This window comes from Pogoniulus pusillus, chromosome 41, assembly GCF_015220805.1.
Source record: "Pogoniulus pusillus isolate bPogPus1 chromosome 41, bPogPus1.pri, whole genome shotgun sequence".
NCBI classification, from domain to species: domain Eukaryota; kingdom Metazoa; phylum Chordata; class Aves; order Piciformes; family Lybiidae; genus Pogoniulus; species Pogoniulus pusillus.
In genome coordinates this window covers 4,692,009-4,705,064 of record NC_087304.1, presented here as the reverse complement: position 1 = coordinate 4,705,064, position 13,056 = coordinate 4,692,009, and the positions used below count along the sequence as shown (strand labels likewise).

At 56.7% G+C, this 13,056-nt stretch overlaps 2 protein-coding genes across 2 annotated transcripts; one reads left to right on the top strand and one right to left on the bottom strand.

Annotated features, from left to right (window-relative positions):
- Window positions 1–498: 498 nt before the first annotated feature.
- TICAM1 (TIR domain containing adaptor molecule 1) lies at window positions 499–4,784 on the top strand. The gene is made up of 3 exons (XM_064174868.1): window positions 499–535; window positions 701–1,147; window positions 3,650–4,784. Exons 1-3 carry the CDS (start codon window positions 499–501, stop codon window positions 4,561–4,563), a joined length of 1,398 nt encoding a protein of 465 aa, XP_064030938.1. The 3' UTR covers window positions 4,564–4,784.
- Window positions 4,785–8,865: 4,081 nt separating this feature from the next.
- FEM1A (fem-1 homolog A) lies at window positions 8,866–13,056 on the bottom strand. Its single transcript, XM_064175334.1, has 2 exons — window positions 10,751–13,056; window positions 8,866–10,577 (listed from the first exon to the last, which is right to left on the bottom strand). The coding sequence occupies exon 1, from the start codon at window positions 12,848–12,850 to the stop codon at window positions 10,805–10,807; it is 2,046 nt and encodes a 681-aa protein (XP_064031404.1). The 5' UTR covers window positions 12,851–13,056; the 3' UTR covers window positions 8,866–10,577; window positions 10,751–10,804.

The following is a 13,056-nucleotide window of genomic DNA, read 5'->3' as shown; positions in this document are numbered from 1 at the left end:
AGAACTTTCTCCTCACCTCCAGCCTAAATCTCCCCTGGCACAGCCTGAGGCTGTGTCCTCTTGTTCTGGTGCTGGCCACCTGAGAGAAGAGAGCAACCTCCTGCTGGCCACAACCACCCCTCAGGTAGTTGTAGACAGCAATAAGGTCTGCCCTGAGCCTCCTCTTCTCCAGGCTAACCAATCCCAGCTCCCTCAGCCTCTCCTCGTAGGGCTGTGCTCAAGGCCTCTCCCCAGCCTCGTTGCCCTTCTCTGGACACGCTCAAGCATCTCAATGTCCCTCCTAAACTGGGGGGCCCAGAACTGAACACAGCACTCAAGGTGTGGTCTAACCAGTGCAGAGTACAGGGGCAGAATGACCTCCCTGCTCCTGCTGGCCACACCATTCCTGATGCAGGCCAGGATGCCACTGGCTCTCTTGGCCACCTGGGCACACTGCTGGCTCATGTTCAGGTGGGTATCAATCAGATGTTGGAGCTGAGGCCAAAGGAGACCACAAGGATGACCCAAAGGCTGGACCACCTTGGCTATGAGGATGGTCTGATGCAGCTGGGGGCGTTGAGCCCGGAGAAGACTCCAGGAGGACCTCAGAGCTGCCTTCCACTAGCTGAAGGGAGGGCACTCGGAGACATGGTTTAGTGGCCATGGTGGTGTTAGGTTGAAGCTTGGCCCCGATGCTCCTGGAGGTCATTTCCCACCCCAGTGACTCTGCCGCTGCCCAGCAGCCTCTCGCCAAAGGAGTCCCTGAGCGCATTCACGCCGCGGCCCGGCCCCGTCCCTGCAGGGCAGCGCACGGCTGGCCCCGACCCCGTACCGCGGCGGGGGCCGGTGCCTCGGGCAGGGGCCGGTGCCACGGGCAGGGGCCGGTGCCACGGGCAGGGACCGGCAGCTCCCCGGGGCCGCGGCTCTCCTGCCGCAGACATCCGGGCCCCGCCGCGGGCCGGACCGACCTCAAGCCCCGGCCGTGCCCCGCTCCGCCCCGGCCGTGCCCCGCTCCGCTCCGCCCCAGCGCTGCCGGCTCCCGCCGCTTCCTCGTGTGCCGGCAGGCTCCGGCGGGGCAGGCGAACCCCCCGGGCCCACCGCAGTCCCGATCGTCCCTCTGCCACCTGTCCCCGGGCCGAGCCGCCCCGCGGAGCAGCACCGGCCGCAGGTAGCCAGGGCCCTTCCTTCCCTCCCTTGCAGCCGAGGGCAGGCGGAGGAGCGGGGCGCAGGGAGCAGCGGCTCCCGGGGGGGAGGCCGAAGGGCTGCGGGAGCCGGCGGGGAGCCGGCGGGAGCGGGGCCCGGAGCGGAGCGCTGCGGTGTCAGCGGGAGGACGGACACGGCCGGTTCCAAAGGTCTGAGCGCCGGGCGGCTCTCCCCTGGCCTCGCCTCTCTTCTCTCTCCTCTCTCCTATCCCCTGCCCCCTCCTCCTTTCTTCTCCCCTCCTCTCTTCTCCCCTCCTCTCTTCTCCCCTCCTCTCTTCTCCCCTCCCCTGCCCTCTCCTCGTTTCACCGAATCAGAGCTTTTTGCACAGGAAGCGCCAACAACTTCCTCAGCTCCATCCCGAGCTCTCTCATTAAGCAATTGGAGGATTTTTATGAGAAGAAGAAAAAGGGGAAAAAAAAAGGGAAATTGAAATCCTAAACTTTCCCCTGTTGGCAGCCGCTTTGGGTGCTCCCTTTAAATAGAGGCTGCTCCTCCAGCAGGCTCAGTGAGCTCCTGCAAGCTGTGACCTGCCTGCCACCTGCTCCTCCACCCCGGGCAGGTCCTGCTGCCACTCCAGCCAGAGGCCTCTGGTGAGTGCAGGGCTTTGGCAGGGTCCAGACAATGCCCACCTGGGCAGCCTGAGATGTGGGTTATTGACTCTCCCGGCATGAGGGAAGTGAAAGGGCTGCTTAGTTCCCTGGCTGCCCATCGTCTGGAGGTCCCTGGAACCTGCTGCCCGGAGGAGATGGACATTTGGATTGACCTAAACATATTATTAGCTCAGTAATTATCTTAAAGCAGTTGTAATTAACGAGAAATGAAGGCAAAGAACCTGGCTTTGGTTACTGACTGAGCTGGAATACAGTGTGGACCTCTGGCAGACCTAATGAGCACTGCATAGATGCTGAAGGACTCAAGAGCCTTGAGGCTGGAGCTCTGCAGGGCTTGAGAGACCACCCCCCAAGCTCCCCACATCTCCATGTCTGAACCTTGTCCCATGTTCTTCTCACAGGTTCCTCAGGACAGAGAGGTCCCAGCTCGGTGCCGAGCCCCTGAGCAGTGCAGAGCCCTCGCCTGTGCGGTACGTGGAGCGTGAGCAGCACAGCACAGAGCCCTACAGGGGAACCAACCTGCCCTCCAAGGTCCTTAATATGCTTTTTCCATCCGTGCTGCTCCAGCCCACTGTCTGGGCCACCAGCTGAGGAGATGGCACAGAACACCAAGCTCCAGCCAAGCTTTGAGGACGTTTTCAGTATCCTCTCCCAGATGCCACACGAGAAACTCCTGACCCTCAAACACAAACTCAAGCACTTGAGATCGGGGCCCAGCAGCAAATTACTGCAAGCCATGGTTCTGCTTACTCTGGGGCAAGAAGTGGAGGCAAGGATTTGTTTGGATGCTTTGGGAGATAACCAAGCAGCCCAGTACGTCCACCAGACCAAACTGGGTGCTGCAGGAGTGCAGGAGCACAGGGAGGATTTGCAGCCTCCCCAGCTGGACGCAGGTGCCATGGAGCTTCTGAAACAGATCTACTTGCTCTTGGTGGAAGAAAAGCTCTGCAGTCAGGAAGCCATGGACAAAGCTTGCCAGGCTGCCCTCCAAGCCTGCAATGGCAGCAAGGAAGCTCAGGGACACACACTCAACAGCCTGCCACCTAAGGAGCAGGAAAAGCACAGCTCTGCTCTCAGCATGGGCCCAAGTGACAGATTTCAGACACTGAGATCTGATGTGGACGAAGGATTTCTCCAGACAGCCACCCCAAACTGTGCAGTGAAAAGCTCTCCAGTGCAGATTGGAGGCATCTCAGACCCTTCAGGCCCACAGACCTTGTGCTCCTTGGGAAGTCCCTCTCTTCCCAGCCACTTTGAGATCAGTGCCTCACCAACAGTTGCTTTTCACACCCCACCTGCCTCCCGTGAGTGTGTCCCCAGGCCCGGGCAAACCTGTGAAGGGAGCACCAGCGGTGCTGGACACTCTGATGGGGACACACACAGCCAGGGCCTGCAGGAAACAAGCTGGGCCAGCACCAGTTCTCATCCTGAGCAGGATGCAGATGCCCAAGGCTCCCAGCCAGAGAAGGTTGGTCCATGTGACTCAGCTCTCCCCACTCCCGAGAGGCTGCTGCCCAGGGGTCCTGCCAACCAACCTGTGGAAAGCAGTGATGTTTCCAGCACAATGGCAGCAGAACCTCCTGCACCAGAACAACAGACAAGCAAAAAGGAAGAGGAAAAGCAATTGTCCACAGGGCTTCCCAACTCAAGACCTGCAGCAGACACTGCTCCTGCCCATGTGTCCATGAAGAACTCCTATGTCCCAGCAAGCATTCCTTCTAACTCTGCATCTGCTTCCACTTCGACCCATTCCTTTCCTCCTCCTACCTATTCCTTTTCCTCAACCCTTCCTCCTCTTCAGGGACCTCCTTCCAACTTATCACATCCCTCTCCTTTCCCCTTGACACCTTCTCCAGCCTGGTCTCCTCCTCCCAAAACCACAGAACCAGTGCCCACAGCTCAACTTGATGGTGGAGAGAGAAAGTTTTTCACCTTTGTGGTGCTGCATGCTGGCGAGGATGAGATTGTTGCCCATCGGGTCAAGAACCTGCTGGAGAGCATGGGGGTCCCCAATGGTGCCACTCTCTGTGAGGACTTCTCCATTGCTGGCTGCAGCCACCTGGCTTGCTTCCAGGATGCTATGGAAAACTCTGCTTTCATGATCCTCCTGCTGACCAAGAACTTCGCCTGCAACCTGTGTATGTTTCAGACAGACACTGCTCTGATGGAGTCCATCCAGAATCCATCCAAGCACCACTCGGTCATCCCTTTTGTGCCCAAGGAGAACCCCCTGAAGCGGAGTCAGATTCCCAGCGTGCTTGGTGGGCTGGTCCCCTTGGATGAGAACTCTCCTATGTTCTCCAGTAGAGTGCAGACGACCTTTAAATCCAGCAGGATCAAGGAGAGGAAAGCCATGTGGGACCAGATGCAGAGAAGGAAACTGCAGCTCCACCAGGACCAGTACCAAGCACAGCAGAGCTTAGCTTCTCTGAGCCTTGGCCATCCCCAGCAGCCTCTGTCAGCAACACAGCCGCAGCTGCTGCAGCCACCACCCCAAGAGTGGTGTCCCCCTACTTCGACTGTCCCTCCTACTACCTACCCACCTCCCCTTGATGGTCACCCCACACCTGCTCAGCTGGAACCTCCTCCTTTCCAAGCACTTCAGCTCCCCTCGGGCCACTACAGCATGATGCCAGGTCCTGGAGGCATCATCATTCAACACGCTCGAATGATCCAGATCGGGAACCACAACACGATGCAGGTAGAAACTGTCACACCAGGGCCACAGGCCAGTGAGGAGGAGAGCAGGCAGAACAAGCAGAGACAGTAGCTCACATCTCATTTCTAACCCTAGATCATGGTGATTCTGCTGGGGCTGGGACTGTTCTTATCTCCTTTTCTTGGAGCACAGCAGGGAAGGACCTTTTGGAGTGTTGGACAAGAGAGTTTCCTGAGCCTTGTCTTCCCTGTGCTTATTTTCAACTGAGAAGAATCTCATCCTGATTTTCTGAGGCTACTGGAAGGCTTTATAAATAAACCCTAATTAATTTATTTGTGGGTTTTATTGCTCCTTTCCTGTAGAATGAGCAAAGAGGCAGTCAGGGATTATCTAGAAAAGTGTTCTGCAGGTCTGTGCCTCTAGGGTGGAGAGGGCCAGGAGCTGGCACAGTGTGGATGAGCTTCACAATCTTCTGCTGACCAAGTTGTTTGAGGGATGATCTTCAGGGGATGCTTTGGGGAGCTGCTGTGGCACTCATCAAGGTGCTAAGCACCACAAGGTCTCACCCTTTCCTTCCAGCAACCCCCTCTGCTTGGGGCTGCAGCATATCCTCCCAGCCCTCCCCGCAAATGTTGGCTCTGGGTCTGCTGCAGTGCTGCCTTTCCCAGACCTCCTGGATGGTTCAGGAAACCAGCTCCAGAGACCTCTGAGAGACAGCAGGCCTCTGGGCTGAGGCATCAAGAGATCACTTCTCCCAGTTCCCCTCTGAAACTGCAGAGGGAGAAGCAGAACACAAAATTCCCCTGTGCCCCTGGAGCATGGCTTGAAGCATCTCTCTATTTAAGGAGGCTCAAGAACTGAGAATTTCCCAGCAGACAGGAGGCTGAGCAAGAACCCTGACAGGAGAGCTGTGCTTAGGTTAAAATATGATTACATGAAGGTGGAATGAGAGAGGAAATGTGGAGAAGTCTGAGCAAGCAGAAGCTGAGTGTCCACTCCTCCAATCTTACCTGCTGGGCAAGGGTATGAGGTGGGCCCAGGGCTGCTGCCCAGAGAAATGTGCCCTGCTGGCATCACTCCACCTGCTCACCTCATGGCCTTTGAGGAAAGAGTTGGGCAGAAGGGCAGAACAGAAGCACTGAAGGGGTGGAGAACAGCCAGGAATGGGGCAGGTGTTCTGCAGGAGCTGGGTGAGGGATATCACAGAATCAAGCAGGTTGGAAAAGACCTCCAAGCTCATCCAGTCCAAACTAACACCCAGCCCTGTCCGATCAACCAGACCATGGCACCAAGTGCCTCATCCAGTCTTTATATATATATATATACACATAAGGCAGCTACCTCCTGAGCCTTTAACACAAGGAAGGCATCTGAAGCAAAGTCCCAGACTCCACAGTTCTCTGCTGGCTTCTGCCGTGGCCATTTGCCTGCTCTGTCAGCAGAGGTCAGTCCAAAGCCACCAGACAGGGATTGCTCCCTCTGCAGAGCACAGCCCAGAGCAGTCAGCTCTGAAGTCAACTCCCCCTGCAGAGCAGAGAGCTCAACTCACCCTGTCCCAGGGCTCTGCACGCTGCAGGGCAGTGCTCACTCTTCTCACACCAGGAAGGAGCCTGACTGCTGCCAGGTTCTTATTATGGTGCCAGTATGACGGCTATGGGGGAGGTGACCCTAAGCCAGGTACTTCTGCAAGTGTCTGTTGCTGAATTATGGGATCACAGAATAGAATGGTTTGGGTCGGAAGGGAGCTCAAAGCTCAGCCAGTTCCAACCCTCTGCCATAGGCAGGGACACCTCCCACTAGAACAGGTCACTTGAGGCCTCATCCAACCTCGTCCTGAACACCTCCAGGGAGGTTGTGGAGCACAGAAGCACAGAATGTGATCTCTAACCACATTCTGTGCTGCACAGCCTCCCTGGGCAACCTGTGCCAATCTCTCACCACCCTCACTGCAAACAACTTCCTCCTAACATCCACTTTCAATCTCCCCTCTGCCACTTCAAACCCATTCCTCCTCTTCCTCTCATTCCAAGCCCTTGTCAATAGTCCCTCCCCAGCCCTACTGGAGCCCCCTCCAGATCCTGCAAGGCCACTCCAAGCTCTCCTGGAATCCTTCTCTTCTCCAGGCTGCACAGCCCCAACTCTCTCAGCCTGTGCTCAGAGCAGAGCTGCTGCAGCCCTCTCAGTATCTTGGTGGCCTCCTCTGCACTGGCTCCAACGCTTCCATGTCCCTCTTGTGTTGGAGGCTCCAGAACTGCACCCAGGACCCCAGTTGGGGTGTGAGGAGAGCAGAGCCAAGGGACAGAATCCCCTCCCTTGCCCTGTGCCCACACTGCTCTGGCTGCAGCCCAGCACAGGGTTGTGTCTGGGCTGCACTCACCCTGCAGGCTCCTGTGGAGCTTTTCCTCACCCCACACCCCCAGGTCCTGTTCCTCAGGGCTGCTCTCAGCCATTCCCCACCCAGCCTGGAGCTGTGCTTGGGATTGCACCCACCCAGCTGCAGGACCTCACACTTGGCCTTGGTGAATGTGATGAGCTTGGCCTGGGCAGAGTCCTGCAGCCTCCCTCTGGATGGATCCCTGCCCTCTAGCAAGTGGACTGCACCACACTCCCCTCCACTCCCCCACTGGCAGATCCTAAACCACAGTGGCTGTGAGGGCAGCAGTGCAGCCATAACCACTGGCATTGCCTGGCTGGTGTCTAATGGAAATGAAACTGCCTTCATTTAGTGTCCCCCAACACTGCCTCTGCAGCTGCTTCATCACCTGCAGCCTGATCAAAATCCTCCCTCCCAGGTAGCTGTGACCTCGTGCCCTACATCAGCACAGCCAAACCATCTCAGCCCCAGCCTTTGTGACGGAGGCAGTTAGAGCACAAAAGCCCCTGCAGCAAGGTGGGTGCTGGGCCACAGGTCTCTTCCCAGGGATCTGTCCTAAAGTGTCTCTGCCTCCCTCTTCCTCACCTCAAGGAGGCCCAGCTCAGCTAAGGGAAGTCCAGGAGGAAACACCAGGCTTGGCCAAATCAAAGCCCTCTCTTGTCCAGAGCAGAACAAGAACCACATCAAAGCACTGCTGCTATTTAAAAGCTGTCATCAGCTGCTGGCTCCCAGCTTTGAAAGAATTCAGCTTTGAAAGACCCCCTGACAATGGATGAACTCAGCCACTCTTTATAGAGCCTGCTGGAAGCCTCCAAGTGCTTGGATTCCTTCTCCTTCCCTATTTTCTCTCCTCTACGTCACCTTTGTTGGAACAGGTGTTGGGACTGCAGCTCCTGGCAGGCTGTGCTCGTTGCTGTGCACCCACCAGGGCAGTCCCTTCCATCAGGAGAGAACATCCACACTGCTCATTCCCCAGCTCTGCTCCTGTCTATAAATACAGCCCTTCTATAACCAGTCTAGAGACTGCTCCAGCTTGTAAACAACCTTAACACAGCCACCTCAGGCCTGCCTGGATCAAAAGAGATGGAAGATATGACAGCAGAGTAGAACATGGCAGGGTTGGGGGTTGCTCTAAGCTTCCTATACATGGAGGGCTGTGAGGCTTCAAAGTTACTGGGAGCAACTTATCACAGAATGACAGAATCAGGCAGGGTTGGAAAGGACCACAAGGAGCAGGCAGTTCCAACCCCCTGCCATGCCCAGGGACACCCTACCCTAGAGCAGGCTGCACACAGCCTCAGCCAGCCTGGCCTCAAACACCTCCAGCCATGGGGCCTCAACCACCTCCCTGGGCAACCCCTGCCAGGCTCTCACCACTCTCCTGCTCAACAACTTCCTCCTCACCTCCAGCCTCACTCTCCCCACCTCCACCTTTGCTCCATTCCCCCCACTCCTGCCACTCCCTGCTATGCCAAAAAAAACCCTCTCCAGCTCTTTTGTAGCCCCCTTCAGATGCTGGAAGGCCACAAGAAGATCACCTGGGAGCCTCCTCTGCTCCAAGCTGAACACCCTCAGCTGCTCCTCACCAACCCTGTCCTCCAGACCCTTCAGCAGCTTCATTGCCCTTCTCTGGACCTGCTGCAGCCCCTCGCTGTCCTTCTTGGACTGGACATGAAGTGCTGAAAGCCACACTGCATCCCTCTACTGCTTGCTGTGCCCACAGCCCCAGCAGAAAGCAAGGCAGAGGCAGCAGAGCAGCATCCTTGCACACTGCTCCACTTCCCTCAAAAGATAAGACAAAGCAGACAAGGAGGTGTCACTTCCACGGCAGCGTTACCCTTTTGTCAGGTGAAAATGTTTGCACTTCCAGCACAGATCAGCTTTTCCCAGGCATAAACTCAGATGCAACTCAACCATTCCATCTGTTACCTTTACCCCCTTGGGATTTCCACACCCACCAGTGTCCCAAGGTTAAGAAACCAGCTGAAAACAGAAGTTTACCAGCAAGAAGTTCAAGGCATTTGCATTCTAGCAGCCACTTTTGTGTGTGTGTGTGTCTCTCTTTTATTATTTAAAGTTAAGAATGCTTCTCAGCTCACAAATTAACAAATTCCATTCCTGCAGTTTAGTTCAGGTTTCAGCCAAAACAAAGGGAAAAGAAAATAAAACTGGAAAAAAAAAACAACCCAAAAGAATGTAGCTAAACTAACTGCACTTTACAAGCTCAAGAGAAAGTTAAATCTCCTTGCTTTAGATATAGTTAACACTGCAAAAATGTCATGGCAGGATCTACAATACCTTGAGGGGGCAGAGAGCATTGGGTTATTGAGGCATATGGAGGTGCTGGCTATAAATACAAGTAGAGAAGCTTCAGTAGCAAAATAGTGCATGGTTGGTTGTCAGGGTTCTGCTCTCCCCAGTCTTGACCTTTCCCAAAGCTCACAGGCAGCTGCTTCACACTCTCCTCCCCACCCTCCCCACCTCCAAACTGTGCTTTGCATTCTGTTCAGGGCCAAGAAATGAGCCACAGGCTGCCAAAGTCACTCCCCCTGCAAGAAGATAAACTGCTGGAACAGCGTCGTGTTTACCAACACTGCCCACCTGCCACCCAGGAGGGAAATACCTACCCTGAGACTAAGGACTGAACAAGTTGTGTGCAGATCCTCATTAAGAAAGGAGCTTGCCCCAAATGGAATCCAAAGGAGATTTCAAATCTGATCTTTCAAGTAGCACCATCCTCAAGGAAGTTGGAAAGAGAATTAAAAGCCAAAACCAGATGCTAACACAACCCACTCTGTGTAGCTCTTCAGAATGGGATCATGATCTGAGCCCAAGCAGCTGACACTGACAAACCTCAGAAGAAGGCACCTTCAACTTTCGCTTCTTTCTTGCTCCTTCCTTCAGACCACCCTCATGCAAACCTGCCACCAGGCTCACCTGCTTTAATCATCCCCCCAAGCACCACCCACACTAGGAGGACCTCTCATCCTAGAGGGCTTGCAAGAGTACATCCTCCAAGAGGTTCACAGTGCACTGCCTTGGCTTTGAAACCCAGCCACATCCACCCTGCACAGCTCCAGCCCTGATGACCTGCTGGAGCTAAAGGACCTTGATGTGAGGAAGGGGCAAGCTAAGGGCCCAAGGGCCAGAGCAGGATTTTGTTCTTCAGGTAGCAGATTTTCCTCCCCATTCATAAAAAGCATCTCTCAATGAAACTTGCATAACCAGAACTGACCTTACTACATCTTACAGGATTGAAGAAGTCTTGCAGCATAGATAGGGCCTGGCTCTAAAAGAGAAAAAATAACCCAGCTTTATGCACCATCATTGACATCTCAGCTTGTTACCACCACTGGCTACTTGGCCAACCAAGGGAGAAGACAAAAAACCCATCCTCAGCACACCCAGCCCTACTGCCATGCAAGGCAACTACCTCAGCAGAGCACAAGCCTCTTGGCTGTTAGACTGCACTAAGTCTGAGAAGGGAGGGGGAAAAGAATGAGTTGGAAAAGGATTTTACTCCTCACTTGCATTCCTATCTGCTCAGTGCTAGGGATGGAAGGGCTAGAGCAGGTGTGTGATGTGTAGCTGCTCCGAAGCGGAACGCTGAGTTAATCCAGCACTAACAGCAGAGGCAGCAGGTCCCAGGGAGTCTCCATTTTCCTTCCTCCTCAGGACAAGATGGCTGGCATGGGAAAGGGCAGGGGGCTGTGGCCTTCTCTGGATACAGTGCCCTGGAGATTCCTGGTACCTGAAGATGACAACAATGAGGGACAGCCGTGAGCTCTGGAGCCGCCTTCTCCTCCTCCCCTACCCCTGTGCACGCCAGCTTGACGGAAGAGGACAAAGCTCGCAGCCCATCTCAGCACAGCGATGGCCTTCAGCACCCAGGCAGGGCTGGCCCTAGGCCTCAGGCTGCACTACCTCTGTGGGGTGAAAGAGGTGAGAGGGAAGGTTGGGGACTTCAGCTCTCCCGCCCTAGTGCAGTTCAATGAAGGCTTCCAGCTCCTCGGGGATGAAACCTTTGTAGGGAATCTTGTGCTTGTCCAGGGCGCGGGCAGCAAGGCACTGGAGGGTGATGTAATTGAAGGGCTGCATCATGCTCTTGGTGAGCAGCTTCTCATCCAGCAGCTCGTAAGCAGTCTGCTTGAAGGCGTTGGTGGCATCCATGTGAGCTCCAGCCTCCATCAGGGCGCTCATGATCAGCGGGCAGTTGTTGCGGGCGGCCACGTGCAGCGGGGTGTTGTTGTCATAGTCACGGCTGTCCGGGTCGGCCCCACACTCCAGGAGCAAGTTCACCACGTGGAGGGAGGGGAACTTGCCCACGGGGTAACGTCCAACTGTTGTGGTGTCCTTGTCCACAGCCATATGCAAAGGAGTGAAGCCGTTCTTGGCCCGGGGGCTGCACTTCAGCAGGCGGTAGATGGTCTGGCGCTTCTGGTGCTCCTGCTCCGGGCTGCACTCCACCTTCTCCAGCAAGAAGACCAGGTGGAGGATAATGGCCAAGGTCTTGGTGAACTGTGCTGAGTCAACTACAGGGTCCTTACCGTGCATGAGAGCCCTCTCCACCTCCCGGACCCCTTTGCTGAGGACTCCCATGAGGTCAGAGAAGCCCAAGTGAGTAGCTAAAGTGCCTTTGGAGCGGTCCTGAAGCACGTAAGAGAACAGCTCAGCAAAAGAAAGGAAACTGCTGGCAGTCATGGGGCTGAGAGGCTCCAGGTTGCCTTGCTGCATGTCCAGAGCATACTTCCAGAGGTTAATGCAGCGCTCGAAGTTGCCGGAGTCAGCGTAGACAGCTCCTCGGTACCGGATGTAGTAGGAAGTGTCTGGGTGGGAGGGCCCCAGGATGCGCTCTCGGATCAGCAGCGCCTGCATGCGCATCTCGTCTGGATCCGTGATCAAAGCTTCCAGCTCCTCCAGCGAGCTCACTTCCCGGGAATAGTCGTAGGCTAACACCAGCTGCCGGGGCTCAGGTTTAGGCAGGTACTGCCCACCCTCGCACCGAAGCTCCATCGCCCTTCGCCAGTACTTGTGGGCTCCCAAAAGGTCACGTTTCTTATCCACAAAGGTAGCACCCAGCAATTCCAGGGCTTCCACAGCAGCCTCTCGAGTGCAGAACACGTTAGGGACCTGCTGCTCATCCTGACTGGAAGCTGAGGCACAACATCTCTCACACCCCTCCTCGCAGCCCTGCGGAGCTTCCTTGCCGGCGCCGCAGCACTTCTGCAGGCTCCCACCTGACGCACAGGTCCCGTTTTGGTTCCCTGCAACCTCCTCCTCCTCCTGCTGCAGCCCTCCCTGGATGAGGTACTCTACAATGTTGGTGTGCCCGGTGACACTGGCAGCTAGCAGAGGAGTCATGCCATAGCCATCTTTCTCCATGCGGGCCTTGGAGCGGAGCAGGAGCTGCAGGATCTCCAGGCTGCCAGACTCGGCGCAGTCATGCAGGGCTGTATTCCCCTTCACGCTCCGGCGGTTGACATCAGCCCCTTTCTCTAGCAAGTAGCGGGCAATCTCCCGGTGCCCTTTGTAGCAAGAAATCATCAAGCAAGTGTGTCCGTGTCGGTTGGCTACTTCTAGGTCAGCGCCGCGCTCGCCGACTAAGTACCGCACGATCTCCAGGTGCCCGTCGAAGCAGGCAGCCCGCAGCGGCGTGGAGTTGGTCAGAGTGGTCTGGTTCACCGACGCGCCGTGATCGAGCAGGCTCCGCACCACCCCCAGGTGCCCGGCCGCGGATGCCGCCCAGAGCGGCGGGGCCCCCTCGATGGTCTCCCCGTCGAAGTTAACCGAGCCGCCCTCCTCCACGCGTGCCCCGCAGTGATCCAGCAGGTACTCTACCACCTCCAGGTGCCCGTGCCGGGCGGCGATCAGCAGCGGAGTGCTCCCTCCCCCGGGGCCGTCCCCTCCGCCGGGCCCTGCCGTGAGCGCCTCCAGCTCCTCCCGGCTGCGGCTGCCCAGCAGCTTCTGCAGCAGCTTCAGCTTCCCATCGCGGGCCGCGTTGTACACAGCCGTGCGCAGGTCCATGGCGATGGGGGCCGCGGCGACCGCACCGGCCGCCTCCTGGCCATGGACCGGCCGCTCCTCCGCGCCCCCAGCTCGGCTCGGGGCAGGGGATGGGCGAGAGCGGCCCGCCGTGAGAGCAGAGCCCTGCGGGGCCGGGGGCGCTCGGCCAGACGCCCCTCACCTCAGCGCAGCAACCTTCAGTCTCTCCGCCCGGCCGCCATCTTAGG

Excerpts from the sequence above, each read along its gene's own strand:
- TICAM1 (XM_064174868.1), top strand. The coding sequence starts at position 499 with ATGACCCAAAGGCTGGACCACCTTGGCTATGAGGATG. Across the intron at positions 536-700 it reads CCACCTTGGCTATGAGGATG|TGACTCTGCCGCTGCCCAGC; the intron begins GTCTGATGCAGC and ends TTCCCACCCCAG. Across the intron at positions 1,148-3,649 it reads CGGAGCAGCACCGGCCGCAG|CCTGGTCTCCTCCTCCCAAA; the intron begins GTAGCCAGGGCC and ends CACCTTCTCCAG.
- FEM1A (XM_064175334.1), bottom strand. The coding sequence starts at position 12,850 with ATGGACCTGCGCACGGCTGTGTACAACGCGGCCCGCGATGGGAAGCTG.